General features: G+C 32.8%; 2 protein-coding genes, 1 long non-coding RNA gene and 1 pseudogene across 4 annotated transcripts; 3 read left to right on the forward strand and 1 right to left on the reverse strand.

Moving 5' to 3' along the window:
* Positions 1–2,094: 2,094 nt before the first annotated feature.
* LOC108336605 (protein HAIKU1) lies at positions 2,095–4,042 on the forward strand. 2 transcript variants are annotated; one of them, XM_017573079.2, is made up of 2 exons: positions 2,095–2,249; positions 2,364–4,042. In XM_017573079.2, exon 2 carries the CDS (start codon positions 2,429–2,431, stop codon positions 3,329–3,331), a length of 903 nt encoding a protein of 300 aa, XP_017428568.1. In that variant the 5' UTR covers positions 2,095–2,249; positions 2,364–2,428; the 3' UTR covers positions 3,332–4,042. The 2 variants fall into 2 exon arrangements, with proteins under 2 accessions (XP_017428568.1, XP_017428575.1); XM_017573086.2 differs by having other exon boundaries at positions 2,099–2,249; positions 2,425–4,042.
* A 1,679-nt stretch (positions 4,043–5,721) lies between these two features.
* LOC108328136 (inositol polyphosphate multikinase beta-like) lies at positions 5,722–6,459 on the forward strand (annotated as a pseudogene).
* Positions 6,460–21,858: 15,399 nt separating this feature from the next.
* Positions 21,859–22,924, forward strand: LOC108341812 (uncharacterized). Its single transcript, XR_001833315.2, has 3 exons — positions 21,859–22,013; positions 22,305–22,396; positions 22,507–22,924. It is a non-coding gene; the product is annotated as an uncharacterized LOC108341812 (long non-coding RNA).
* Positions 22,925–24,945: 2,021 nt separating this feature from the next.
* LOC108334751 (abscisic acid receptor PYR1) lies at positions 24,946–25,990 on the reverse strand. Its single transcript, XM_017570693.2, has one exon. The coding sequence runs from the start codon at positions 25,865–25,867 to the stop codon at positions 25,217–25,219; it is 651 nt and encodes a 216-aa protein (XP_017426182.1). The 5' UTR covers positions 25,868–25,990; the 3' UTR covers positions 24,946–25,216.
* Positions 25,991–27,635: the final 1,645 nt, after the last annotated feature.

The following is a 27,635-nucleotide window of genomic DNA, read 5'->3' on the forward strand; positions in this document are numbered from 1 at the left end:
TTTGAATTGGGTGTGATAAAATATTTATTTGGATGAAAAAAAGTAAACATGTAATAATAATAATATATTATTATTATTATTATTATGGTCTTATTTTGTAGCCTTGGAGAGAGAAACTTACGCAGAACATCATCTTCTATTTCCTTTTGGTTCCGACACACTTGTCACGAAACACGGTTTAGAAATTAGCAAATTTTTTAATAGAAAATTTATGAACAAGGAAAGAGAACGTGCAACAAACTTGTAAAAACAGAACTCTGGAGTATATTCTACCATTATTAAGTGATGTAATTGGTTTTATAATTGAAGAATAAATAAATGTATAACAAAATTTCTAACAGCAATCACATCAGCCTCAGAAGACAAAATTAAACAATAATTTACAATCATTTTATAACTAAAATAATGATTTGCGATAAGACGAATCACCAAAGTCAAAATTACCAACCAAAATTGGACTTTGTCTAAATATAAGTTCAGCTCAGGCTGCTGATTGCGCCGTGTTTGGACGGAACTTCACTCTTAAACGGTTTGGACGTTTCACTTACGCTGCCTTTAGATTCTTCTATAGTCATGTGCTATAATTTATAATAATTTTAAATCATAAAACTTCTAAAACAATAATTACCAAAATTACTTCTAATCCGTATAACAAAAATAAAATTTATAAAAACTATTATATATACATTTTTGTTTTGTTTTATATTTATCAATCAACTTTTAAGGTATTACATTACTTTTGTAGATGTAATGTCTGCAAAAGAAAAATCTAGAAGGAATCCTTTTAACGTGGTATTTTCTTCTGTCGATGTGATTTTTATTTTCATTTAAAAAAGTTTAAATGAAAGGATTAACTGTGTTTTTAACCAGAGAAAAAAAATGCATTGATGTAATTTAACGGTTAAATGTATATTTGATAATTTTGGATAATGGATTATAATGTTTAAAATTGATTTAGTAGTTATTTGAAAGGTTGAGGAATATATATTTGTTAGGATAAAAGGATTTATCTCCCAGAATGAACCCACTCTGATAGTCAAAATTGAACCGACGCCAAAACCAGCGTTGATTCCGCGGTCTGACCCAGTCTTTCTTGCCTACCCTAGTTCCCAGTTCACACGTTACTGTTTTCATTTTCAAACCTCAACTTTAACTAATTAACTAATATATTATAAAGTTCACTTTTATAGGATTTAAATGCTATTTTTTCCCCTTTCTTTTAAACAATCATCAGTGTAACAATTTTATTTGTCTGGTCACCTCAAGATAATTATGATAGATAAAAATTAAGTATCAATATACCATGTTTAAATAAATTGTTTATATCAAGTGAATTCATCCGTTATGTAACGAATTTCAGTATTGATTGGATGTATATAACTAATAATTAATTTTTGTATATATAATACACATTTTAAATAATACAGTTCAAACTTAAAATAGAAAGTGGACGAAAATATTATAATTTAAAATAGAAATGAATATAAAGAGATACAGAGTGTAGATGTTCCTCGGACAAAAAAAATTAAGTATTACATATACAATCTAAATGCAAATATTAAATTGACATAATACTAACAAAAATAAGTTTATTCCCAATTACATCAAAACAAAAATTCTAGAATAGTAGGGCACGTTATATAACGTCTTAAAAGACATTGACTATTCGTTCCTATAACATTTTGTTACTCAAATTGCATCCTTTTTTATCTTAATTATTAATCTATGTCTATATTCTATACACATCTTAATCCACTGTGATAACTTGACTTCAGTGCCAATGAATGTAAACATGACCAACATATCCAATGGAATCTAAGACTTCTCATCTCACTACTACTACTAATTAACACATCAATAACTCTCTCTATTGAATTTTTGCACTTCTCAAACAGGGAAATGGTCATTATCACTTTTATTCTTAATTAATTCACCTTAATGACATATTTTCACATTAATCTGGTTCCCTAATAGTTTTTTTTTTCATGGCCGAAAAAACCATTCGATGTCAATTCCATATTCTACCGATGACTCATCACGAAACTCCTATCAAATAAAATAACATTTTGTGTCCTTCTCCGTCTTCTTATTTCTTATAGGCTTCCCATTCTTCAAAGTCTCATCATTACTATTACACCCTCACGACAAGTTCCGATCTTTTTTCAACTCTTTTCTCCATCGCTCTGAAATCCCTCTTCTCTCGATCCGCTGAGAGGATCCTCTTTGGCTTTGTCAATCTTCCCAAAAGGGTACGTTCTCTGTTCTCTCTGGGGTTCATTTGGGGTGTTATGCCTATGATCGATAACGATCACGGTTCGGTTTGACTTTGAGCTTGATTTTCTGATTGGTGTTTCTGTTTTTAGTTCTCAAGTTCCAGGTTGTCCTCGCAAGAGTTTCTGAACTTGAGTTTGTCTTTATTTATAGCGAAATGGATAACTCAAAAAACAGGCATAATGACAGTTTGGGAGTGAACAAAACGGGAAAAAACATTAGAAAGAGTCCTTTACATCAGCCCAATTATGGCAACAACAACAACGTTAACGGGGCTAGACAGCAACAACAACAACCTCAGCCTCACGTTTACAACATAAGCAAGAACGAGTTCAGAGATATTGTTCAGCAACTTACAGGGTCTCCCTCTCAGGATCCTCCATCAAAACCTCCTCAGAGCAATTCCCCAAAACCTCAAAGCATGAGGTTGCAGAAGATTAGGCCTCCTCCTTTACCTTATGTGAGGCCTCCATTGCCTGCTTCCTACAGTAACAACTACTTGGCACCAAGACCTGCTCACTTTAGACAACCATCACCTAACCCTTTTCCACAACCTAATGCAGCCGAATCTCCAATCTCTGCATACGTCAGATACCTTGAACATTCTTTAACAGATCCAGGTTCAAAGGGAACCCAAGTTCAACCTCTTCGACCTTCTTCTGCTTTGCTTTCTAATAATCCTATGTTCCCTTCTCCAAGATTATTAAATGCTACTGTTGTGCCTGTCAATGGTTTGAACCCTCTTCCTCCTCCTCCTCATCATCATCATCACGGTGTTCCTTCCCCACAAACAAATGGACCTCCTATTTTACCTTCTCCAACATCACAGTTTCCCTTGCCTTCACCAAATGGCTACATGAATTTCCTGTCTCCTCAATCTGCTTATCCTCCATTACTGTCCCCTGGCATTCAGTTTCCATCTCCTTTTACTCCCAATTTTCCTTTCTCGCCCTTTGGGCAGTCAGGGATTTTTGGCCCCGGGCAGCAGCCTCCCCTTTCTCCTGGGATATTTCCTTTGTCTCCTTCAGGGTTTTTCCCCATCACAAGTCCAAGGTGGTGAGATCAATAAATAGCCTTCTCATTTTTAGCCTCTTGTTTCATTGGAGATGCCGCTCTCTTCTAACTGAACTGATCTTTATTCTAAAAAAAAACAAACCTTTTTTCATCGGCATGGGCAAGTTGTAAGATTGTAAGGTGTAGTTTTTGGCTGCTCATTGTTCTTCATTTTCCTTTCACTTGTTTCTTTTTCTTCTTTTGCTGATGACCATAAGGGCTGCAATCCTTTTTCTTTTACAAGTTTTAAACATTAGACATTCTATTGAAGATCAGGAACACAATTGGATTGTTGGACAGGAGCCGTATGATGGAAAAATGGGGTGTAACATGAAAGGAAGTAGGTTTACAGACAATATTTGTTGTGTAGGTTAGGTCATGTTCTTTTGTAATATAATGGATTGCATGTTAAAATTTCATGGTATCTTTTCCGTGGAACATATTTTTAAGTACTGATCTTACTTACACTTGTTTCCAAGTGCTTCTTCGGCATTATTTTTCATTTCTTATGTCAAGTAATTTTGTTAATGGTTGTTCTGGAAGATTTCGTTGGCTGGCGATAAATTACTACTCCGTCATCTTGAGCAAAATGATTATTCTTACCTTACACATGCGTTCTTTATTGTGTGGAAAGCAAGGCAATTTGCAAGTGTTTTTGTAAGCTGAAAGATGGTATGTAATAAATCGAAAACAAAAGTTTGGCATTGAAATAGTTTGACATTTTGATTCTGAGAAAAGATGCAGTTTTTGTATTTGCACCTTGCTTTATTCTGCATTTTATGACCAAAAACTTTAATTTGAGGGGAGCATAAAAAGGAAATGATGCTTGGTCAATGAGAATTGAAGTGCAGAATGACGTGATGGATGAAGTTGCATGGAAAAAGATAAGATGAATTCTGTGATTCTGTGAAGATTTTACAATCTCTTCATGCTTGTTTCACAAATAGGTTATAAATTAAACAAAACAGAGTTTAAAACATTATTAGATTAAGGTAGTTTAATTCCCAAATGTCTGTGTAGCCAGCCTTTAGAATTGTCAAACAGAAGCGTGGGGAATTTGCTTCCAATTAGAACATAATAAAAATAAAATTAGTATGAAATAAAAATAAGAGAGGTAAACAATTAAATTAAATTAGAATAGACCAATTATCCACTTAGATTAAATGATCGACTATCATTCTTTAATTGATTCGAAACTGACTAATTAAGCATTGATCAATCTAGGCAAATTTCTTACAATGTATAATTTGGCGAGTTTTGATTGAATTAAGTTTAATTAAAGACGTTTCCTAAATCTAGTTCAATTATAAGATTTGAATTTTACCGATTAAAGCACGAAGTCAAATGGATCGATACTTCATCTTTTAATTAATCACGGAACTATAGAGAATAAATTATCGTAGAGATTCAAGCTTCCGTAGCATAATGCATGATCAATTATGCAAGACGAAGATTGCACGAATTTAGAGAAAAACTACAAAATTTGAAAAAGGTAAAGAGAAGAAGACAAATGATATGAATGTAATATGAAAAACTGTAGAAAAAAAGCTCAAATGTTCCTAACATTAATATAGTGATACATATTGGGCCTTATTTATGGGCCTTGAGTAAATTAAGAAGTTCAATTATAAGATAAGAGGGTTACTCCCTACATTATTTCCAGATTGTGTCCTACACCACCACATTTTAAAAAGATCCAAAACTAACATTTATATTTTAAAGGTTTAATGTCTCTTTAGGTCCTTATTTTGGTCCGGAATCTCAGTTAAGTCCCCTTTCTTTTTTACGTCTTAATTGGATACTTGTTTTTGTAAAATTAGAACAATTAGAGACCTGCCGTCAAATTCAACAAACGACCGTTTAATTGTACATTACGTGGCACGGAGAGTGTTTTTGCTAATCACACGTTGAATTAAAAAGAAATTTTGTATTAAAAAATATGAAAGCTATAAAATATTATTATTCCAACCTTTTTCTACTGCAACCTAGTACCCTACCCTTCTAAAACCTACATTACTTTATCTTACACATGGGGCCCACCCAATACTAGATAACCATTTCCTATTTCTCTTCTCAACAAAGAATTTTAGCATTCTAGTACACTTACGGCCCTGCACCTCTCTCCAACTCTCATTCTTTTTAATTAAATTTCTTTTTCTCTCCAAAAGCCAAACCTATTCCCAGTACTTCTCTCACATCTTGCTCCATTTAAACACGAACCCCTCCACACGTCAATCCAATTTTGTTTCTTCCCCAGGCAGACCAAACTGATCAATGTTTCTACTTCTCCTCCTCCAACCTTTTTCTACTTCCCCAGACAGTATAATTGGTTTTGTTGATTTGTTGTATTGTGGTGGGTGTTTTCTTCCTCATACCTCTCTTCTTCGTTTCAGAATTATGAAAATGCTGAAGGTGCGGGAGCACCAGGTGGCGGGTCACATGGCAAAGAACGACGTTCTGGGTCCGCTGGTGGACGATTCTGGAAAGTTCTACACGCCACTGCAGGAACATGACAGGGGCTCTGCCGAGCTCTCCTTCTACACCTCCCTAGCTGTCCCACCCTCCATCCGCCCCTTCTTCTTGGCATTCCACGGCACTGCCGTCGTCCCTGCCTTCGACGGCTCCAGCTCCCACACCCACCTTCTCCTCTAGGACCTCATCGCCCCCTACACCAAACCCTCCGTCATGGACATCAAAATCGGCTCCCGAACCTGGCACCTCGGTCACTTTGAAGACTACATCGCCAAATGCCTCAGCAAAGACAAAACCACCTCAACCATCCCCCTCAGCTTCCGACTCACCGACTTCAAGGACTCCCTCTCCTATTGGGAACCTTCTAGAACCTTCCTCCAGACTCTCTTCGCCGAGGGTGTCGCCCTGGTCCTCCGCAAATTCGTCTCCTCCTCCAACTTTGACGATTCCCGTTCCGACCCTGATTGCGACTTTGCGGCGGAGGTTTTCGACGCCGTCTTGGAGCGGTTGGTGGAGCTGAAGGCGTGGTTTGAGGTTTAGACTCTATCATTTCTATTCATGTTCTGTTCTGGTGGTGTATGAGAAGGAGAAGGGGAACACGGATGATTGAAGTGGGAATCGTAATAAGTTTCCCCCTGTGTCTTTTCCCAAAAGCTCATTTAACATATGTGCTTTCATATTTTTTAATACAAAATTCTTTTTTAATTCCAGTGTTATAAGTGAAAACACTGCCCATGCCACGTAACGCACAATTAAACTGCCGTTTGTTGAATTTGACGACAAGCCTCTAATTGTTCCAATTTTACAAAAACAATGATCTAATTGAGACGCCAAAAAGAAAGGAAATTTAATTGAGATTCCGGACCAAAATAAGGACCTACAGAGACATTAAACCTATTTTAAAACATTCTACACTCCCACTTCTTTTTTTCAACGGATGTCGACATCCGTTGAAGAAAAAAATTTGTTTAACTCATATGGACAAATCACCAGTGGTTATGAAATTGTTTTTCTTGTCTCTCTTAACCTTGGCCATCATATGGAATAACAATTCAACAATGTAATTGAATCCTATAAATGGATAGAAAGAATACTTTAATAAATGCATGAATCACAATATTTCAATTGAATATTATGGATTACATCGAAGAGTGTTAAAGTGGGTCAATTCAATTCATATGAATTGGTTTATTACAAGTTAAATTAAAAATAAGTTACGTCAATTTAAATTACTTTTTAATAAATAATAAATTTTGTAATACAGTTTAACTCACTATGGATTGATGAATTAGGTGAATTCACTCCCTTAGGATATGTCTTGTTTTTCCAATTTATTTTACGTATTTATTGTAGTTCAATCAAAGTGTATAACTCAACTTATTTTTATTATAATAGTACAATCAAAATGTTTACATATTTCATCAAAGTTATAAGTTTACAATGTCAACCTACGTAATTTAACAAATAGATAAATTAAATATCAAAATTATTTAATTATTATCAAACAACATTTTAGTCTTTAAAAATATTAAATTGTCAATTTGCATAATTAGAAATATTAAATATTTATAATAAAAAAACTTATGAAAAAAAATGATAAACTCACCTTTGATCCAAATTCAGTTTAATTCACACTAAAAAACTAAATTTTTTCAACCCTAACATATCCCGAACTAGTTATGAGCTAAATTGACTAACGAGTTTTAACTTATTTTGATATCTCTAATTTAATTTCTTAAATGAATATCAAATATATTTTTTTTTATGGTTAATGATTCTTCACATAGATAAAAACAACTATCACATGAACGATGTTATAGAATGAAGAATACATACTATTTCATGAACCAAATAAGAACAAAAGGAGAATCATCTAATAAAAAGGTTCATACTTCTCTTAAAACTTTTGACAATTTAAGCTAAAATATCGATTTAACATGTATTGATTTCACACATACATGCACACACCCGTATATAGACACTCATACATTCATGAATACATATATACAAAATTTAAAAATAATATTTTAAGTCCCTACAAATAGTAGTCTTTATAATATGATTATTTAGTGTCAAATCAATTACTCTAAATTTAAACATTAGCAAATAAAATATTAATTTGTATTCATATTGGAAACAAATGGAAAAGGAAAAAGAAAATCTTTAACACATGAACTATTATTTTGAGCCAATTTTGGGTAGAAATTAAAATTTCACTATTGTGAGACTTAAAAACTATGAAAGAGATAAAGTACATCCCTCTTTTACTAAAAACAAACTTAGATGACGTAATGGACATATGAATGTCCAATATATCTCTAACCATGAAGGAAGATCATAATATTTGCGCTCATCATCCACCATGTCAAAAGGTCAAATTCAAAATTACCGTCTTCAACACCATCTTTCGAGTATCTATCATACCCATTCCTTTGTTCATTTCCTTTTTTTTTCTTCATTTTCATTCTAAATTGACTTTCCCAATCCAAATCATCATTATTGTTTTCATTACTTGATAAGATTGGAGACAATGTTCGAAGTTGTAATACTATTTTCAATAGCAATAAGATGTTTCATTGCGTATTTAATAAACACTGTATCTATTTACTTTGAACCAATAACATAATTAACCAAAATCATTTCGTATAATTAAGAAATACTTTGAATTAATAACATAATTAATTATCTTAGTTTATTTTTAAATATTTAATACTAAAAAACAAATATTAATTATTGCATAAATAAAATTTCAATGCAATAGTACTTTATCTAATATTTAATTATTCACTGTAACTACTAACTTTACTTAATATTTAATTATTTAAGATATATGCTTTGCTTTAAAAGATAAACAATTTGAAAGAATGGGAGGATATTTCAGTAAAATTATTCGGATGCCAAAGGACGGGATTTTCTGTTAGGAAAATGATACTTGAACAACCACTTTTGACAACATTTTGACACGGAACAGGTGTCAAAATGGTAGTGGTCCACGTGGAAAAATAAATTGGAAATGAAATATGACGTGGAAAGGGAGTGGTCAGGGGTTTGAAGTTTGGCGTTTCAAATTTGAATTTCATTTTGGAACATTTGTAGAGAGAGAAGAGAAGGTTGAGAGAGAGAGAGTCTAACCTAGAGAGAGAGGCCGAGAGAGTTGGAGAAAGGGAGTTCGAGAGAGAGAGGTCTGACGGATTGCTTGCCGGAGTGCCGCCGGACAACATTGAAGGTTGTCGGAGCTCTTCAACCCCTTCAACCGGTTCCGATTCACGGTCGCCGCAGCTCCGACGTTGGCCAACGAAACGAAGGCGGCATCGTCTTCCCTCCGACCCAGCGAACTAGGGGCGCGTTCTGAGTCTCGATTCGTCCCACCTGCTTCCCTCCCTGTGCCGGACCTTTGCATTCACCGTCGGAGTGCCGCCGGAGTGTCGACTGTACGGTGGACGAAAAAGAGGGGTTTTCCGGGTTGTTAGTCCCACCCACACATTTTTCTTCGTGTGTGTTCCAAACGGCACACTTTGTGTTCACTCAAGGTTCGTTTTTTTTATTTGAGTGGAATGAATGTATAATATATGTATGATGGTTTTTATGGATGATTTTGGTTATGTATGATACGTTGTTTGTAAGCTGTAAAAATATGACTTGTTGGATGACGGTGGAATGTTGTTTATGTATGATGGAGGTGGTTTGTTAATAGTATTTGTTGGATAAATTAAATGTGTGGTGATTGATACTATGAACATGAGAACATAAACATTCTTCCTTCGACGATACTGAAAATGTGTCTCTGAAGTGGGAACATTTATGGAATAGAGGACCTCCAAAAGTAATGTAATTTCACTTTTTGTGTTGGTGTAGTGTGATAGAGGAACTTGGTGAACAAAGTAAAGGACGTGATACAAGGAAGAAGGTACGTAGGATTGTATTTGATTTGCATACATTTATTGTTGGAATGTTTTTAAATAGTAAGCATGACTTCGTATGCAGTTAGTGTTCAGACACTACTACAAGACCAAGATGATAGGTCATTTGAACAAACGGTTGACTTCTGAGCAGAAGGGTTACATTGAGAAGAGTGTGTTTTGTTGGTTGTTATACTTGCCAGGTTGTATTAAGATAGGTAGGAATTTGTTATCTAAGTATGTGGTCAATGGGTAGATAACATGAGTGGGTTTTATTTTGGTGACAAAGTTATTGAGTTTACTAAATTTGATGTGTGTTTGTCGTTAGGGTTGCCTGTTGTTGGTGAAGTGATAGATTTAAATAAAGTTGGGCATCGTAGTGTTTGTAAGGAGTACTTCCCTGAGGGAAAAGTAGATGTGAGCATGGTATATGAGTTTTTGTTAGAGGAACATGAAAATTTTCCAATAGAACATTTTTGCAGTTTGTATATATTGGTAGGGATATCAGAGTTCTTGCTTCCTAATCGAAGTGGAGTAGTATTTCCAATTATATTTGACCTTGTTTGGGAGTTGGGGTGTGTGGGTAAGTACAATTGGGGCAGTTTAGTCTTTCAGTACTTTGTTGAAAGTGTGTGTAGTGCTTCAACAACAATGAAAAATGAAACAAGCAAAAGCCATATTCATGTTCAAGGATGTGCTTACCTCTTGCAGGTACATGTTTGTTATGTAATTGTTAATCAAAGACAATGATTTGTTATTGTTTTCATCATTTGTAATGTCATTGTTGATGGATTACAAAATTTGCAGGTGTGGTTTTGTCACCATTTTGTGACATCAAAGTCCATTTATAGTACCCGGGTAACAAAATTCTCAAGGTTGTTGAACTGGATTGATATCAATATTGGGGATAAGTTTATCAAAACTGCTTTGGCAAAGGGATCACTGAGTAGTTGTTGATTAGACGAATGTGTTGGTACAAAGTATTTTATGATTTGTGTTTGTATGAAAAAAAATTTGTTATTGACATTGCAGGTTGTTATTGATGTTGGTGTGTCCAAAGAGGAGGTTTGTTATGGTATGGTGAAAGACGCTTGTGAGAAATTTAGTGTTCCATTTAAGAAGCAAAATAGAGCAGATAAGGAAAAATTAGTTTCTGTTGTAGAAGAACAAACACGGGTTATTGCGGACATGCAAAGTAGTATTGATGATTTAAGAAAGTTGGTTGAAGCAAAAAATGAAGATAAGGGTAAAGATTTTGTGGAAGAACCGTTGTGGGGAAGTGAAGATCGTTGTCAAAGTACACCGGTTCAACATGAGCAGCAAACCTCGGTGTTTGAAGGCGTTTTTGAAAGGCAAAAAAACACAATGTATGATCGTATGAAAGCGCAACCCCGAATACGGCTTAAGAGTGTCGTAAAAAAAAGTCCTTATACTGCAGATGGTAGAAGAAAACAATGAGTACTTCTGTAATTTGTATTACAATAGGAATTTAAGTGTTAGATAATTTTATGATGTTTGGTATTTTGTTGAAAAACTTAGTTGAATTTTGAAAACATTGGAATCCTTTTTGAATTGTCATGATTTGACTTTTAGTGTCTGTAATTGTTTATGATAGAACCAGGGAGTTGAAGTGAAGTGGTCTGAACATGAAATATACTTATTTGAAATGAAGTTTGTAAGGTAAGGATGACAAATTTGAGGCATGTTTTTGGAGTTTTTGGCATGGTTGTTGAAAGAAATAACATTTTGGAATTGGTTCTTGTTTTTGTTAGACCGCAAATGATAACAAAGGCATTAAATTGAAATATATTGTTGGTCATACAGCATTGTTGTTCAAACTGAACATTACAAATGAATTACGTCGATGTAGAACTCATATTACGTTTATGAAAAAGGTAATGTACCCTGGTGTGCATAAGTTATAAAGGAAGTACCCAATTAAGTGAACTTCGATCCCATACGTAAGTGGAACGTACAATAGTTCTTCGTTCACAAAATTTACATGCTGTGTGTTTTGTCATTATGATTTACCATTGATTTTTTGAAAATCACAAGAGTAGTTGAAAACCTTGATGTCGAAGTAAGTGTACCGTAGTGGGTATAACAGATAACATAAGTACCCATCTATTTGCATTGTTAAATCACATTTTATTTAAAAGTTAGATTTGTTGGTTGTGTTCATTATTTGGTGACTTAAGGTGTAATTTACCGTGATGGAAATCCCTCGATGCCTTAACAAAATGTTATTAGAACATGGAACTAATTTTTGTGAGGTTGAAAGATGTATTTAGAAGTTGACAAACCCTTGTGTGCAAAACTGACAACATAAGTACCCAATTATTTTAACTAAAGTCCTAGTTATGTACAAAAATTATATTTAATATTTTGAAGACAATATTTGAGTTAGAGCATCTGTTTTGATGTCCAAAAGCTAAAAAGAAAATTTAGTAATAAACATTTTATTTGTTACAATATTTTAATTCATGTAACACATAAATTATTGTTTTTGATTGTTTATTACTATTATAAAGCAATTGGAAAATGTTAATGATGATTGTTACAAACTATGTTTTTTTTAATGGTTTTAATAAATTTATTTATTTTATTTCAGCATACGAAATGAAGTTAAGAAAAATAGAAGCAAGGTGAAATAGAACAATTGTATGAAGACCAACGTGATTCACACAAAGAAGTTATAATTGGATTTTCATTACAACATAAATATTGAAAGACATTAACATAAATTGATAATGTAGATTATGCTTTAGAGTGAAATTGGATGTATAAGAGTACAGGGACATCCATTAATATAAACGTCAACTATAATGTCATTTTGAAGATTGTGAACCTCAAACACCAGGACGTCTCCCTCCTTCAACCCATATTCCATGCAAAATTCCTTCCATCCTTTGCCAAACTTTGTTGAATTGCGAGTCTCAGAAACCAAAACTCTACACATGATGCCATCCTTGTGTCCAAGGAGCATAACCTCCGTGAAGCGTTTGCTTTTGATAAAATTCCCAAATGCAGTGTGCATGTCCTGTGTAGTAACTAATATCAAGTAATTGACATTGTGGAATTTATGAAAAGTATTTGTCAAAAAAAATTGTATTGACCACGTACCAAATGACTTCCCTGTGATTGTGATTTTGTCAACTTCACCGCAAACAATGACGTATCAGGATAAATGGTAGAATCATAAATGAAAGATTCCCTATTGTTTTGGGAGCAAGCACCAAAATATATGGTGATATGAAAATTATTATTACCCACGTACTCAAAGCTTATGTGGGAATCATTCAACCTTTGAGGGTATATGTTTCTCATTTGACCCCAGCCATTAGTTATTCTAGGATTGATGGTATCCATGTTATAAGTGACCACATGTGTGTGACCATTATTGTCCACCAACGACCACGTCGGACCTAATTCATTTTGAAATGTCGCAACAAAGTGCCTATCAACGTACCCAATGTCCTGAAGCAATTCTAACCAAGTATAAGGTAACTTTCATGAAAGTAAATTAATTAAGAAGAACATGCTTACCAAATGAGATAAGTGGATGGATCCAAATTTCCACAAGATTCTTGATGTTTGAGCGAAGGTTGACGCAACCATTATTTCAAAATGCAAAACCCAGATGTTTGGCTCTTTCCATTTAGCCACGCCTACATGACAAATATATACACAATGAAGAGGTTTGACGAAAAGTCTCAACACTGCACCGTGAGACGTGTCCATTCAATTGGTATTTGAATCTGTTCAATCAAGCACTAAATGTGTTCAACCGTTTGAACACCTATTTCTTTTATAATAAATGAGTTCAAAATGTGTCAAACTTTTTGACGTGGTGGTCGGGGTACATTAAATGAAAAACTGAAGACTAGAAACAACATAATCTGCACCAAATGAAAACTCCTTTAACTTTTCATCATTTTGTGACTAAAACAACAATGGCAAAAATTGTATACACAATCAAGTAAAAGAACAAATTGGAAATGATAACAAACATTGTGAGCATTTGTTAAAACACAAGCAAAAAGAGAACAAAAAAATAATAGTAATTTATTAATTTATATCATTCGTGCCACATAAAAATACATTTTGTAAGACTTATGGTACAAGAACAGAATTGGTACCAAATGCAAATTAAGTGGGTACCTGGGTTGAAGTTTTTGCACATCAAGGCCAACTACATCCACCACACTAATTTTGGGGTGACTTGTTTATTTTCCCTCATTTCATCTACTTCTAAGTAATTTGGGAACAATTTTTTAAGATTTTATTAACAAATTCGTGCCACATAAAAATACATTTTATAAGACTCATGGTTCAGGAACATAACTGGTACCAAAGGCGAATTAAGTGGGTACCTGGGTTGAAGTTTTTGCACATCAAGGCCAACTACGTCCACCACACTAATTTTAGGGTGGCTTGTTTATTTTCCCTCATTTGATCTACTTCTAAGTAATTCGGGAACAATTTCTTAACATTTTATTAACAAATTCGTGCCACATAAAAATACATTTTGTAAGATGGTTCAGGAACATAACTGGTACCAAAGGCGAATTAAGTGGGTACTTGGGTTGAAATTTTTTCACAGCAAGGCCAACTAAGTCCACCACTCTCATTTTGGGGTGACTTGTTTATTTTCCCTCATTTGATCTACTTCTAAGTAATTTAGGAACAATTTCTTAACATTTTATTAACAAATTCGTGTCACATAAAAATACATTTTGTAAGACTCATGGTTCAGCAACATAACTGGTACCAAAGCCGAATTAAGTGGGTACTTGGGTTGAAGTTTTTTCACAGCAAGGCCAACTAGGTCCATGACTGCCAATCCAACAAAATTACAAAAATAATGTAAGATTAACCAAACAACATTTATAAAAATCATTAACACAACAAAATCCATTACACTTCAATTATATGTCAATTTATAAAGGATAAACATGAAATGGAAAACCACACAAACAGTATCATTAATTATATCAAAGGACCTTCTAAAATCCCAAGTCATCCCACCACATTTATTTCATCTAATAACTTATCAAATATCTAGATTACGGGTAAAGCACAAAAAGTGAAATTACATTACTTTTGGAGGTCCTCTATTCCATAAATTTTCCCACTTCGGAGACACATTTTCAGTATTGTCAAAGGAAGAATGTTTATGTTCTCATGTCCATAGTATCAATCACCACACATTTAATTTATCCAACAAATACTATTAACAAACCACCTCCATCATACATAAACAACATTCCACCGCCATCCAACAAGTCATATTTTTACAGCTTACAAACAACGTATCATACATAACCAAAATCATCCATAAAAAACATCATACATATATTATACATTCATTCCACTCAAATAAAAAAAACGAACCTTGAGTGAACACAAAGTGTGCCGGTTGGAACACACACGAAGAAAAATGTGTGGTGGGACTAACAACCCGGAAAACCCCTCTTTTTCGTCCACCGTACAGTCGACACTCCGGCGATGCTCCGGCGGTACTCCGGTGATGCTCCGGCGGCACTCCGGCGGTGAATGCAAAGGTCCGGCACAGGGAGGGAAGCAGGTGGGACGAATCGAGACTCAAAACGCGCCCCTAGTTCGCTGGGTCGGAGGGAAGACGATGCCGCCTTCGTTTCGTTGGCCAACGTCGGAGCTGCGACGGCCGTGAATCGGAACCGGCTGGAGGGGTTGAAGAGCTCCGACGGCCTTCAACGTTGCCCGGCGGCACTCCGGCAAGCAATCCGTCGAACCTCTCTCTCTCGAACTCCCTTTCTCCAACTCTCTCGGCCTCTCTCTCTAGGTTAGACTCTCTCTCTCAACCTTCTCTTCTCTCTCTACAAATGTTCCAAAATGAAATTCAAATTTGAAACACCAAACTTCAAACCCCTGACCACTCCCTTTCCACGTCATATTTCATTTCCAATTTATTTTTCCACGTGGACCACTACCATTTTGACACTTGTCCCGTCTCAAAATGTTGTCAAAAGTGGTTGTTCAAGTATCATTTTCCTTTTTGTTACGTATTGTTTTTGTGGGTATCCTTGGACTGATGACAGAGCAGTATAATTTTGACACGTATATTACCGGAGCTGGATGCTCTCATTTCTATTATTGACTGTACTCGTGTGGAAATAATAAGAAACACAAAATTACGTATCAAAACCAAAAAAAAAATTCCCTGTTTAAATTAAAATTAAAATCTCAGGAATATTAAAATTGAAACAGAAAAGAATTTCATAACATGTGATTACCTCAGTCACTTTTAGGTTTATTATATCCATAGAAGTTTTGGTAGTTTTGGTAATCATCTTATTGAAAAAATTAATTAAATAACAAAGTTAATTTTATTTGTATTGGAGTTTATTTTCTACTTTTCCTACAACGATGTCTGGTACACTTATAACAATGATTTCTAGAAACTAAATCTAGGAATACACAAGTTGAAAAGTCTAAAGTAACATCTTGAATAAACCTTATCTTAAAATAACTCCTTGTCATCATTTAGTATTTGAAACTGGATTGCAATAATTTGAATAATCTGTGGAATGATTTTTCCAATTGTTGTATAGATTTTGATAATAGTATGAAATGAGAGGGGTTGCAGAGATGTGTATATTGTAATTATGTTGTAATTATATATTATGATTGGCTTTTGTAAAATTAAATTTGAGAAATGTATATTTATGTAGTTAACATAATTTATTCAATAAAAGTTTTGGTGTACTAAGTTAGAAAAATACAATAAAATAATAATATGATTATGTGGGAAATTATTTGAAAAGAAGCTTAATGTAAAGTTAAAAATTAGAAATATGATTTTATGTAGTTCTAATTTTTCTTTTTTAAATAACTTAGTAGTAGTTGTTTAGTAAAATAATAATGAAGAATATGATGATTCAAAAGAATTGTCAGTTATTTGAGAAATATAATTATTCATTAATATAATTAATTGTAATTTTTATATAAATACACTAAATCCTAAAAATATCTCTTTATATTTAAATATTTAAATACAATATAAATAATCAAATTTATTTCAAAAATCTAATTTACAAAAATCACCTTATGAAAAAATTATGAAAAATATAAACTTATAGCTAAGATACCAAATATAACATTCTCGATAAACTAAAGCTAAAACGGTCAATTTATTTAAAAATTGAAAAATCTAAAATTACATATTTCTACCAAAAGTATAAACATTTCCTCCATCGCTCTTAGCACTCAAGGCACAATTATAAATATTTTTTGATCGGAAACGTAGTACTTTCTAAATTTGGATACGTGGCAACTTATAAACATTTCACCTATGACATTTTTTAGATTTTGATATACGATACTTTTTAAAAATCATTAACATTAATTAACTCTATTTAAAAATATTAGAATTTAATTAAATAAAAATATATATACTTAAATATAATAACTAAATTACTAATTAAGACAATTTTAATTTTTTTTAATTAGGCATGTGTCATATCACCAAAATAGAAAAAGTTATTGAAACTAACATCAACAACTTAGACTAAAAAGACTTTGAATAAACTACAATTACATGAACGAATCTTCAACAGGCAGATAAAAAATGCATTGCAACTATACCTAAATTTTCATAACCAAAATAACATTAAAAAAATATATACATTAACGATTTTATATGATTACCATAAAGTACATTTAGAACATTAAAAAAAACTGCCACTACATTATACTCAAATATAACATTTTATTTTTCACTTTCTTTTCTACTCATTCAAAAATAAAAACAGTTTCCTTTTTTTCAAAGATCGCTTTTTTCCACTTTATTTGTATACACTCTGTTGAGAAATTTACTCTTTATTTCTGTAAGACTTTTTTTTTCAATTAATTATTTTTCTTATCCAAATGGCTATGGCAAGTTTATAGCTTTTGTAGTCAATAAAATGTAAATTTTGACTTAATAATAAGTTACATATACGGTGGCATATATTAATTAATTAGGTTGAAAGTAATTAAGTGAAAAGAGTAAGATGATGAGTTCAAAAATTTGTAAAGATAATCTTAATATGAAAAGGTCTTACCAACCATTATCCAGAGATCACAATGGCTAAGGAACTCACAATAGTTTTTTCTTCTATTGAAATTCGAAATGATATACAATGAAATATATATATATATATATATATATATATTTGTTAGTTTCCATGGTATCACTACTAAAAGAAAGATTTTAACTTACGTATTTGATATCGATTTAGTTGTAACCGAAGCAAAAAATGGTGCGATGCCATTTTAATAATTATCGAAATCGTATATGTTTCGGTTAAAAAAGAATTGATGCCTAAAACTGGCGTGATGACATTTTTTTAATTATCACAAACGTATATGTCTCAGTTCAAAAAGAACTGATGCCTAAAACTGACACAGTGACATTTTTGTAATTATCGCAAATGTCTATTACCTCGGTTGTTTAAAGAATCAAAGTATAAAATAGTTGAATATTTTTTCAGAGGGTTTAGGCATCAGTTCTTTATAGAACCGAGGCCGTAGCCCTAATCAGATTTCACTAAGAAAACCATGCTTTAAGGCCGCACAATGGGAAACTCTTCGCCATTCTCTTCTTTGTTCCAGTTAACGAGAAATCAACTTCTCCTCCTTTTCTTCTCGCGGACCACCCAATCTTGGGGGCGAGAACGTTCTGCGTCTCGAGTAGAGACAATGGCCTCACGGCGGCGATAATAACAACACTGCGGAAGCGTGACTCAGGCATGTTCTCGTCTTTGATGGTGGCTCGCAGTAGACTTCCTAGGTCCTTCGTTGCGCGGGTAGACCTTCTCCTTTCCCCTTTCTCTTTTGGCTTGCGATGTAAGAGGAGGTAGCGCCACTCTCTTCTTCCCCTTTTTCTCTTTTTCTTTCTTCCTAGTTCAAGTGTCGCAAGGAGGGTTTTATTTTTTCGGCGTCTCAATGGGCGTTCTCGTGGTGGTGGGATCGCGAAAGCTTTCCTCCTTCGAAGAAAACGCGGGTTCAGTTCTGACCGAGCCTATGTGCGAATGGCGTTGCGGTGGTGAGAGAAGACGACGGCGACGCATCGCGAGTGACCTCCGGTGACGCGTCGCGAGTGACCTCCGGTGACGACGACGAGGGAGAAGGGTTGAGTATCCAGCGACGGCAGCGTAAAAAATGACACTGTGATTTGGGGTTTTGGGTCAGTGATTTTAGGGTTTCGATTTTGGTTATGTGAAAACAAAAAAAAAACACCAAAAAAAAAGAAAAACCCCCTCTATTGCCTCGGTTGGATTTGAACCGAGACAAAAACACACACCTTTTTGCCTCGCCTGTATATGTCTCGGTTACGAAATCACTACGTATAAGCAAAAATAACCGTTATCGTTTCCTTTTATTGTATTAGTGTATAGACTAAATAATTAGAAAATATATGTAAAACGAATAAAATGATGGTTTTTAAGTATAAAATAATAAAAGATAACAACTTAAAAATTTTAAAGACTTAAAAAATAATTAAAAAAAATGTAAAGTGAGAAAAAAATTTGAACTATTTTGAACTGATTCTTGTTCCTTAATGGTATGATGAGAAGAGAATGAGCAGAAAGTTGTGTTGGATAGTAGGGTGGCATATATCATATAGGAAAATGACACTTGAACAACCATTTTTGACAACATTTAGACACGCGCACACGTGTCTAAATTTGAGTGGTCCATTTTCATTTAATTTTTCTAACTGAACCACTCAAATTTAGACACGTGTGCGCGTGTCTAAATGTTGTCAAAAATGGTTGTTCAAGTATCATTTTCCTATCATATAAGGGTAAAGCACAACAATAATTGGGTTAGGTGGAGGAAGCTGTAGGGAAGGGACTATCATGTTATGGCCCTCTCCTTTTATCCTTTTTACCATTTTTAGCTTATTCTACAATCATCACATACCTCTCCTTTTAATATATTGTTTGGATGTGCATAAAGAATAATTTTTTTAAAAAAAATAGAAGTTTCTTTTTATTTGTTGGAGAGAATAATAGTATTTTACTTGTGTTTTCCCTCATAAGAAATCAATAACAAACTTATCAAAACCAATAAAAGCAGTATGATTAGTTAATTTTAAGTACTACTCCAAAATATATATAGTTAAAAAGAGTTGACACATGACAATAACAAATAGTTATATTTAAAGAATAAGGACTTTATGTAATTATATTAATTTTGATCTAGATTATTGAAAAAAATAATTTCAAGTAAATGGTACAACTAAATTATTGAATGTGTAACAATGTGTTCACCATTCAATGCAAGTAAATTTTTTCTTCACATACAACAAAAATATAATTTTTTTCTTTAAATAAAAAAAAGAAGAAGATTGATGCATGTCCTTACTTAAACAAGTTTCTAAATAGAACTAATCTAGGTTATGTTTTTTAATATTTTATTAAAAATATTTTGATAATATTTTAGAGATTCTCTCCTAGATTGTGTTTATTTCTTCTTGACTTAAGATAAACCTCTCAATTATTTTGGGTGTCATTCTGTTAATATTATGATTAGTTAATGTAATACAAGAATGGTCTTAATTTCAATGATTTGTGTACCTCCGTTATACTAAAGAAAAATCTTTGCTTAAGGTTTACTTAATGTTTATATCTCTGTCAACTTCCAACTTTTTATATTAAGATATGAGTTATAAATCTTAACATTCCAAAATATTTATACATAATGTGTCTTCAACTTTGCAAATAGTGAAAAATTATTATTTTGTATGAATAAGTACGTAAAATATGAAATGAATATGTATTTTTAAATGTTTTAAAAATATTTTTGGAAATCATTATTATTAGTGTAGAAAATATGTTTGAAATCATCTAATAGACTTTGATTATAAGAAAAACAAAGCTTTTCAAAAGGTAATGTAGATTGGTACGAGGCTCATCTTGTGACGAAGGGTTATACCCAAAAGAAAAAGCATAAAAAAAACTCTTTTAGAACAATGACTTTTGTTGCACGTTGTGATTTGGAGTTTCATCATATGAATGTCAAATATGACATTTTTTAATGACATCATTAACGAGACAATTTATATAGTAGAACAAAAAGTATAGTTTACAAATTGACAAAATTCATTTATGAGCTAAAACAAACTTATCTTCATTTTTATTTGTGAACTTGTTGGACTAATAATGTACATTTAATGTTTTGTTTGAAACTTTAATATGAGTATTTAATGTTTCTTAATTATTACTCTTTTTTATAATCCATTTTTATTATCTATTTTAAAGCAATTTGCACAAAGAGTAAATAGATGTTGTGTATTAACTATTTTAAATGATCTAAATAGATTCACATACAAGAGTAAACAGTCGTACAGTAAATAATGATTTTCATAAGTTATGACTATAATAGTTAAGAGGAAACATGTGGTTAAAAGAAAACATACAAAAATTACAATTGAAGCAAAATAATGTAACTATGAACTATATGCATGCATGAGATGAAAACTTTGTGTAAATACAAATGATCTTTTATGATTAAGATAAGAAGTAAATTTGGTGTCTACTAATCAAAGTCTTATATTAAGCTATAATCAAAGTTTTATAATAAAGTCTAAGTAGACAACAATTCAATACTTAAGATGACCTTCTCTTTCTCTTTCTAATTGGAAAAGAGGTAAAAAAAAATACAATGCAATGTTATTAATTTTGGATCATACACATAAATATATTACGTGTTAGGATTATTATTTTATTAGCCATAAATATTAAAGTAATTTAACTAATATAAAAATTATGACTAAAGACATATATGTCAAAAAAGACTAATTGTGTAGATACTATAAGTAATATTTTTAAGGGTTAAATATGTTTTTAGTCCCTATACTATCAAACGATTTTGGGTTTAGTCTCTCTTTCAAAGTAAGGTACATTTTAGTCCTCCTCCTTAAGGAAACTTTGATTTTAGTCCTCCAAAATTAACACCGTTAAAAACCAGCTGACATGGCTAACGGTAGACTGACATGATTTTCTTTTCTTGCGCTGAGTCAGTGTTTCTCACCTTTCCTCCCTTTCTCTCCCTCATCTCTTCCTTCCATCTTCTACCAACCTCCCCACCAGTATCACCTCCCACCGAGCTCCAAATTCACCTCCCCACAACAAATTTGGATGAAGAGTTGAACATATATACTGAGTGGGCAGTTATGCAATGCATTTCTGCAAATAAATGGGCAGATGCATTAGTTATTGCAAATAAATGAGCTTAGTGAACACTAGGCCCCTGAAATTCTGGAAGGAAACCTCTGCTCTTCTTTGTAGTGTAAGTCTTATTGGTCCTTGCTGCTAGTCAATTTTTTGGTTGGAATTTGAAGTGCTGAAATCGTTCTACTGTGAGGAGTTCTAGCAACCACTCTTTTCTATTGATTGGAAATCGCAAAATTATTAAGCCCTACTTCTGGATTAGCAGAGATAATAGAAACTCATAACATGATAATTGGTGGGAGCTACCAAAGTTTGTGATTTTCAATGAATAGCAAATAATGCAAACATTATTCTTTTCTATTTTCTTCACTTTTTTTTGTTTCCTTTTCAAATGGTTAATTGCTTGCAGAGTTCAAAATCGCTGCTTTTGAAAATACTCAAGCACATGGTGGGTCCTATTACGGTGCCGATAATTCCAATTATAATAGAAATTATTATCAGGTAATTTTTGTTCTTTGGCATTTTTTTGATGCAATAAGTACTCTCTTTCTATGATTTGAAATTATTCCATGTGTTTCATCATCTAAGAGTCAGTACCCATTCAAGTGCAGCATGGTGTTTCTGGAATTCAATATCCTGATAGCTATCAACAACCATTTGATCCTAGATACGGAAGAGGTTATGGTGCTCCTACTCCACCCAGCAACCTCAACAGCCTAATTTGTTTGTTCCACTGCAGACCACCCAAGTTGCACAAACTCCCCAAGTTGCACAGCGCCAATGACCTTTTTGCAGAGGGTGGGGAGGTTGGTAGAAGATGGAAGGAAGAGATGAGGGAGAGAGAGGGAGAAAAGGTGAGAAACACTGACTCAGCGCAAGAAAAGAAAATCATGTCAGTCTACCGTTAGCCACGTCAGCTGGTTTTTAACGGTGTTAATTTTGGAGGACTAAAATCAAAGTTTCCTTAAGGAGGAGGACTAAAATGTACCTTACTTTGAAAGAGGGACTAAACCCAAAATCGCTTGATAGTATAGGGACTAAAAACATATTTAACCCTATTTTTAATTTGATGTTGAGTCAAGTATATTAAAATTATAAATATAACTGATAGAATTATATAAAAGGTTATGATTCTCGTATTTAGAGACATCGTTTCTTTTCATCTCCATCAACAAATAAACCTATGAAAGAATCTAAGATGTTCTATATTTAGAAAATCACGTACTCATTGCTAATCTCACCACCTTCATCGTTTTTAATGACAAATTGAAGTATCTTTTTGCATTTTATTTTTATCTTGAATTGGAAAATGGTTTACAAAGACTAATATTTGATTGTGCTGTAATTTTGGTTCTATATAAAAGCATATTCTAACATGAAAGTCTTAGTACATTGTGTATGCCTTTTCCAAATATAAATTGAATAGTGTGTAATTATAAATGATGAACAATTTATAATAATGTATTTATATTTAAAATTCTAACCTATGTAATATTAAAAGAGTAATGGTAAGATGATATATATTTACATTTCTTTAATACATATTACAAAAGTAAAATTATTATAAAAAAAAATATTTTTTTGTATTTTTAAAAAGAAAAATAGTAAAAATAAAGAAAAATAATATCCAAAAAGTGTGAAAATTTTGTGTGAAAATATATCATCATAAAATTTAACATTTTTTTTATAGGGAATGACTCTACAATTTAACATAAATTTGTTTTTAGTTTTATATAGTGAAAATATTCCTTTATACTTTCAAAATTTATCATCATAAAATTTAACATACTTTTGTTTTATAGGGAATGACTCTACAATTTAACATACATTTGTTTTTTGTTTTATATAGTGAAAATATTCCTTTATACTTTCAAAATTTAACATATTTTGTTTCATAGGGAATGGCTCTACAATTTAATATACATTTGTTTTTTGTTTTATATAGTGAAAATATTGTTTTATACTTTTTAAAAAAAATTTGGACATTTTGAACCGTTAAAGTTATTCGTTTTAATTTTTTTAAACTATGTTTTGGTTTAGGGAGTCGAGAATCTACCTCCTTGCTTAACTGTTCCATACAAGCTTTAATAACCAAATAATTTATAGATATTCTTGAGTCATTCAATCAGCCTAAAAGTTACTAAAAAAAATACTCTGATGCTCAAGTAATTTTTCTTAATAAAATTGGGTTATGAAAAACAAAATATCTTTTAGCTTAATCTTAACCTATATTTATAAACCTGTAAATGACTTCTAATTAAATAGACTCATTAATTGCTCATTAATGAATTTTATTAATCATTAATCAATGATTTTTATTGCTCTTACTAATTGTCCATTAATTTCCTTAATTACGGTTTCTGTTGATCGATTACTGAGTTATTGGTTGATAGACCGCTCAGTCTGTTGATTAACCAGACAGACGGAGTACACACACCGAAAATAATGGTTGTGTAAAATAAGTTAATTTGGTTACTTTTAAATATTAAATTAAATTGAACATAAAAAAGGATTAAAAAACAAAATAAATTGTTTGTATTATAATGAAAAGGGTAAAATTTGAGCTGAATATATTATTGCATATAATGTTAGTCTTTTATTTTAATGAAAAATGTACTTCAATGCAGGTTTATATACTTTACTTAAACAAAATCATTTAATTTTATTAATTGTTTTAGGTATGTAAAAAATAAGTAACTCTTTGGAAATTGAAATGATACCAAACTCCGCTCTCTTTTATACAAGAAGCTACACTCTGTTTCAAAACATATAACTTGATATCAATTATAATAAAATAATATGTTCAAAGTAACAAAAGAACTCTTATGAAGCATCTTATATTCTTCGTATTAGTGAGTTTTTCTTTTCGGTAAGATTCTTATTATAGAGATTTCACTTGAGAGAGAAAAAATTAAGAATCACACTGCACCATATGAACGATTTAATTACGTAATTAAGACCATCCCAATAGATAAACTATTTAATGAAGTACCATAAAGATAAGGAATAATAACAAAAATAGGAAGTGAATTGACAAGAAAGGACAAGAATGAAATCAAACTCAAACCGTAGATATTGGAGCGAAATTAACATCCAAGATAGCATTACAAATTAAAGGCATCACTACTTTATTTCACACGTTAAACTGGTTCCAATCCCAAAGGAACAAAGGCTATACTCGTAATTTCAACAGTGAAAAATAGAAATGAAGATAATAGGTTCGCCAAAAAAGAAAATAAAAAGGTTCCCAATGAAATATATTTTCTTTATTTTTTTCTTTTAAATTTGAACCCATTTTTCTTCGGGTTTGGGTGGCTCAAGCTATGACTTACCGTTCCGGTTATCGTCACCCTCACCGTCACTGCTCATCCCTTCGGTGACAGACGCGAGCTTCTGCAGGTTGAGCTTCACGACGGTGTCAGCAAAGAGACGCGTGTCCTCCTCGGTGTTCCCCTCTGGCACATCCACCACGTAAGATTCCAGAACAACAGTCCAGATCTTGCCATCGCGCTCGAAGCCGTGCACGGAGGTCACGGAGTGGTAGTTCCTGAGGCGGTGCTCGCCGCCAACGATGGTGAAACCGATGACGTGCCGTTCGTCGTCGAGGAGGTCGAGGCGCTCGGTGCTGGTGGCTGCCGGTAACCCGGAGATGACGTTGACGTCGCGAGTGGAGCCCACGACGAGCTGGAAATCCTCCTTGACATGGCAGCTCTTGATGAAGTGCTTGTAGGCCTGGGGGTTGTCAAAGCAGCGGACGACGGACCAGACAGCTTCCGGCGGCGCGTGGATTCGTTGGGCGAGGAGGGAGGAGCATTGGCGGGCGGTCATGGAGTAGGTGTGGTGCTCCATGATAGAGGGTATGAGGTCGGCGAACTCCTCAGGAGTCAATCCGGATGGGGGCTCGAGGTGGTGGCGGGTCGGGTGCGTCTGAGTCGGATCCTGCTCTGCGCTGGAGGTGATGGTTCGGTCCATAGCGAGCGCAGAGAGGGAGAGAGAGTTGCGAACTGAAAAGGGTAATATTTTGAAAATAAAAAAGGTTTTGTTTTTGAGCAGATGTGGTGTGTAACCGTATCACTGAATATCAATACAAAGGGAATGGTCTGACACCTAATTGAGTATGGTTTTGTCGTTTTATTTTATCTTTTCTCATAAAGAATGCTAAATATTTTGCAATTTCCAGAAATTAAATATGGGATTTTTCTTTATTTGAGCGTCCCTGGACTAACCTCATCCACGTTCAGCCAATTATATAATACGGTCATACATGCTCCATTCATTTTAAAGTATGTGTCGGGTTACAATATAAAGTTCTCAGAAATTTTAAATTTACAAAAAAATCAATTAAATTCACCGCTTCTCCAAGTTTTACTTACTTTAAAAACAAAAATATACACTTCTTGAATAAAATTGACGGTGTGGTATTTGAAAATTTAAATGATTTTAGTATAATGATAAACTATATCAAGATTCTGAAATGGATAATAATCCTATTTCAAGAACGGGCATCAGTTTTAAATAATAATATTTTGAATTTGTGATGTATCAATATTAAATACAATACTTTGTAAGAAATCATAAGCTGTTATGAAAAAACATGTAGTAATTCTTAAAATTTGGAATAGATGGTAATGGTTGTGTATAAAATTTGGAGTAGGAGTGTGTGATTATTTAATTATACATCTCTTTTACTTAATTTATACAAACGATTAATTAATTAATGTAATTATGTTTTTTTATTGGAAATAAATATTGAATTAAAATAGTTTTAATATTATATAAATATGTATGAGATTTTAAAAAATATTATGAAATATGTTTGTACTATAAAGGACAAATCGATACCATGTAAGACCGATTGACCATGTCCAGACAATCAAATATAGGAGGTATTATTAATAAGAGGATTGAGACTAAACTCAGGTTAATTATCATAAATTAGTCTCCTTCAAAAGGTAAAGTGTTGGATCTACAATTATCATAAATCAAGGTTATGTGTTGGATCTACAATTAGTCTCCTTCAAAAGGTAAAGTCCATTTATAAATCTATATAAACATAAGACACATGTATGGTAATTGATTGATATTAATACTATATTTTGTTGATTTGATAACCAAAAACGAACACTTACTTTAATATTGGAATAACTTTTGTAGGTAATCATCGAATCAGGCACAGAAGGACATCAAAATCAACTTAGGAGGAGAAGAACAATGTTTTAATACTATCAATAGAATTTGCACTAATAAAGAATGATTTTGTAAATGATAACTTGAACTTTTTAAATGATAATATTTCATTTTTGAAGGACAAGATTCCACCATGTCCATTTTGATTGAGTTTTGGATAAATTTTTTTCTAGTGCAAAGTCTTTTTATATAAGTTAAAAAAAAGATTATAACGATTTTGGAATCGATATAGAAGTAGGGTATAGAAAATGTTAACTTTTTATACTGGTTTCAGAACTAGTATAGAAAATGTCACTTTTTATGTAAGTTAAAGGTACAACCGGTATAAAAAAAAATCTCTTCAAATTTTTTCTTAATGTTATGGTGGCGGAAGGAGTAACAACCTTGGGTAACAATGCTTGGCAAGAGACTTTGCATCAATGCTGAAAATGCAATAAGTGTTGTATAAGCGACTGCCAAAATTTTCTAGAATGGAACCACAAACGATGGTGATTTTCAAGAGACGAAAGAGTTCAGAGAGCATGGAGCCTCTAGCCTTCATTGACGGGAAATA

This window comes from Vigna angularis, chromosome 1 (assembly GCF_016808095.1).
Source record: "Vigna angularis cultivar LongXiaoDou No.4 chromosome 1, ASM1680809v1, whole genome shotgun sequence".
NCBI lineage: Eukaryota > Viridiplantae > Streptophyta > Magnoliopsida > Fabales > Fabaceae > Vigna > Vigna angularis.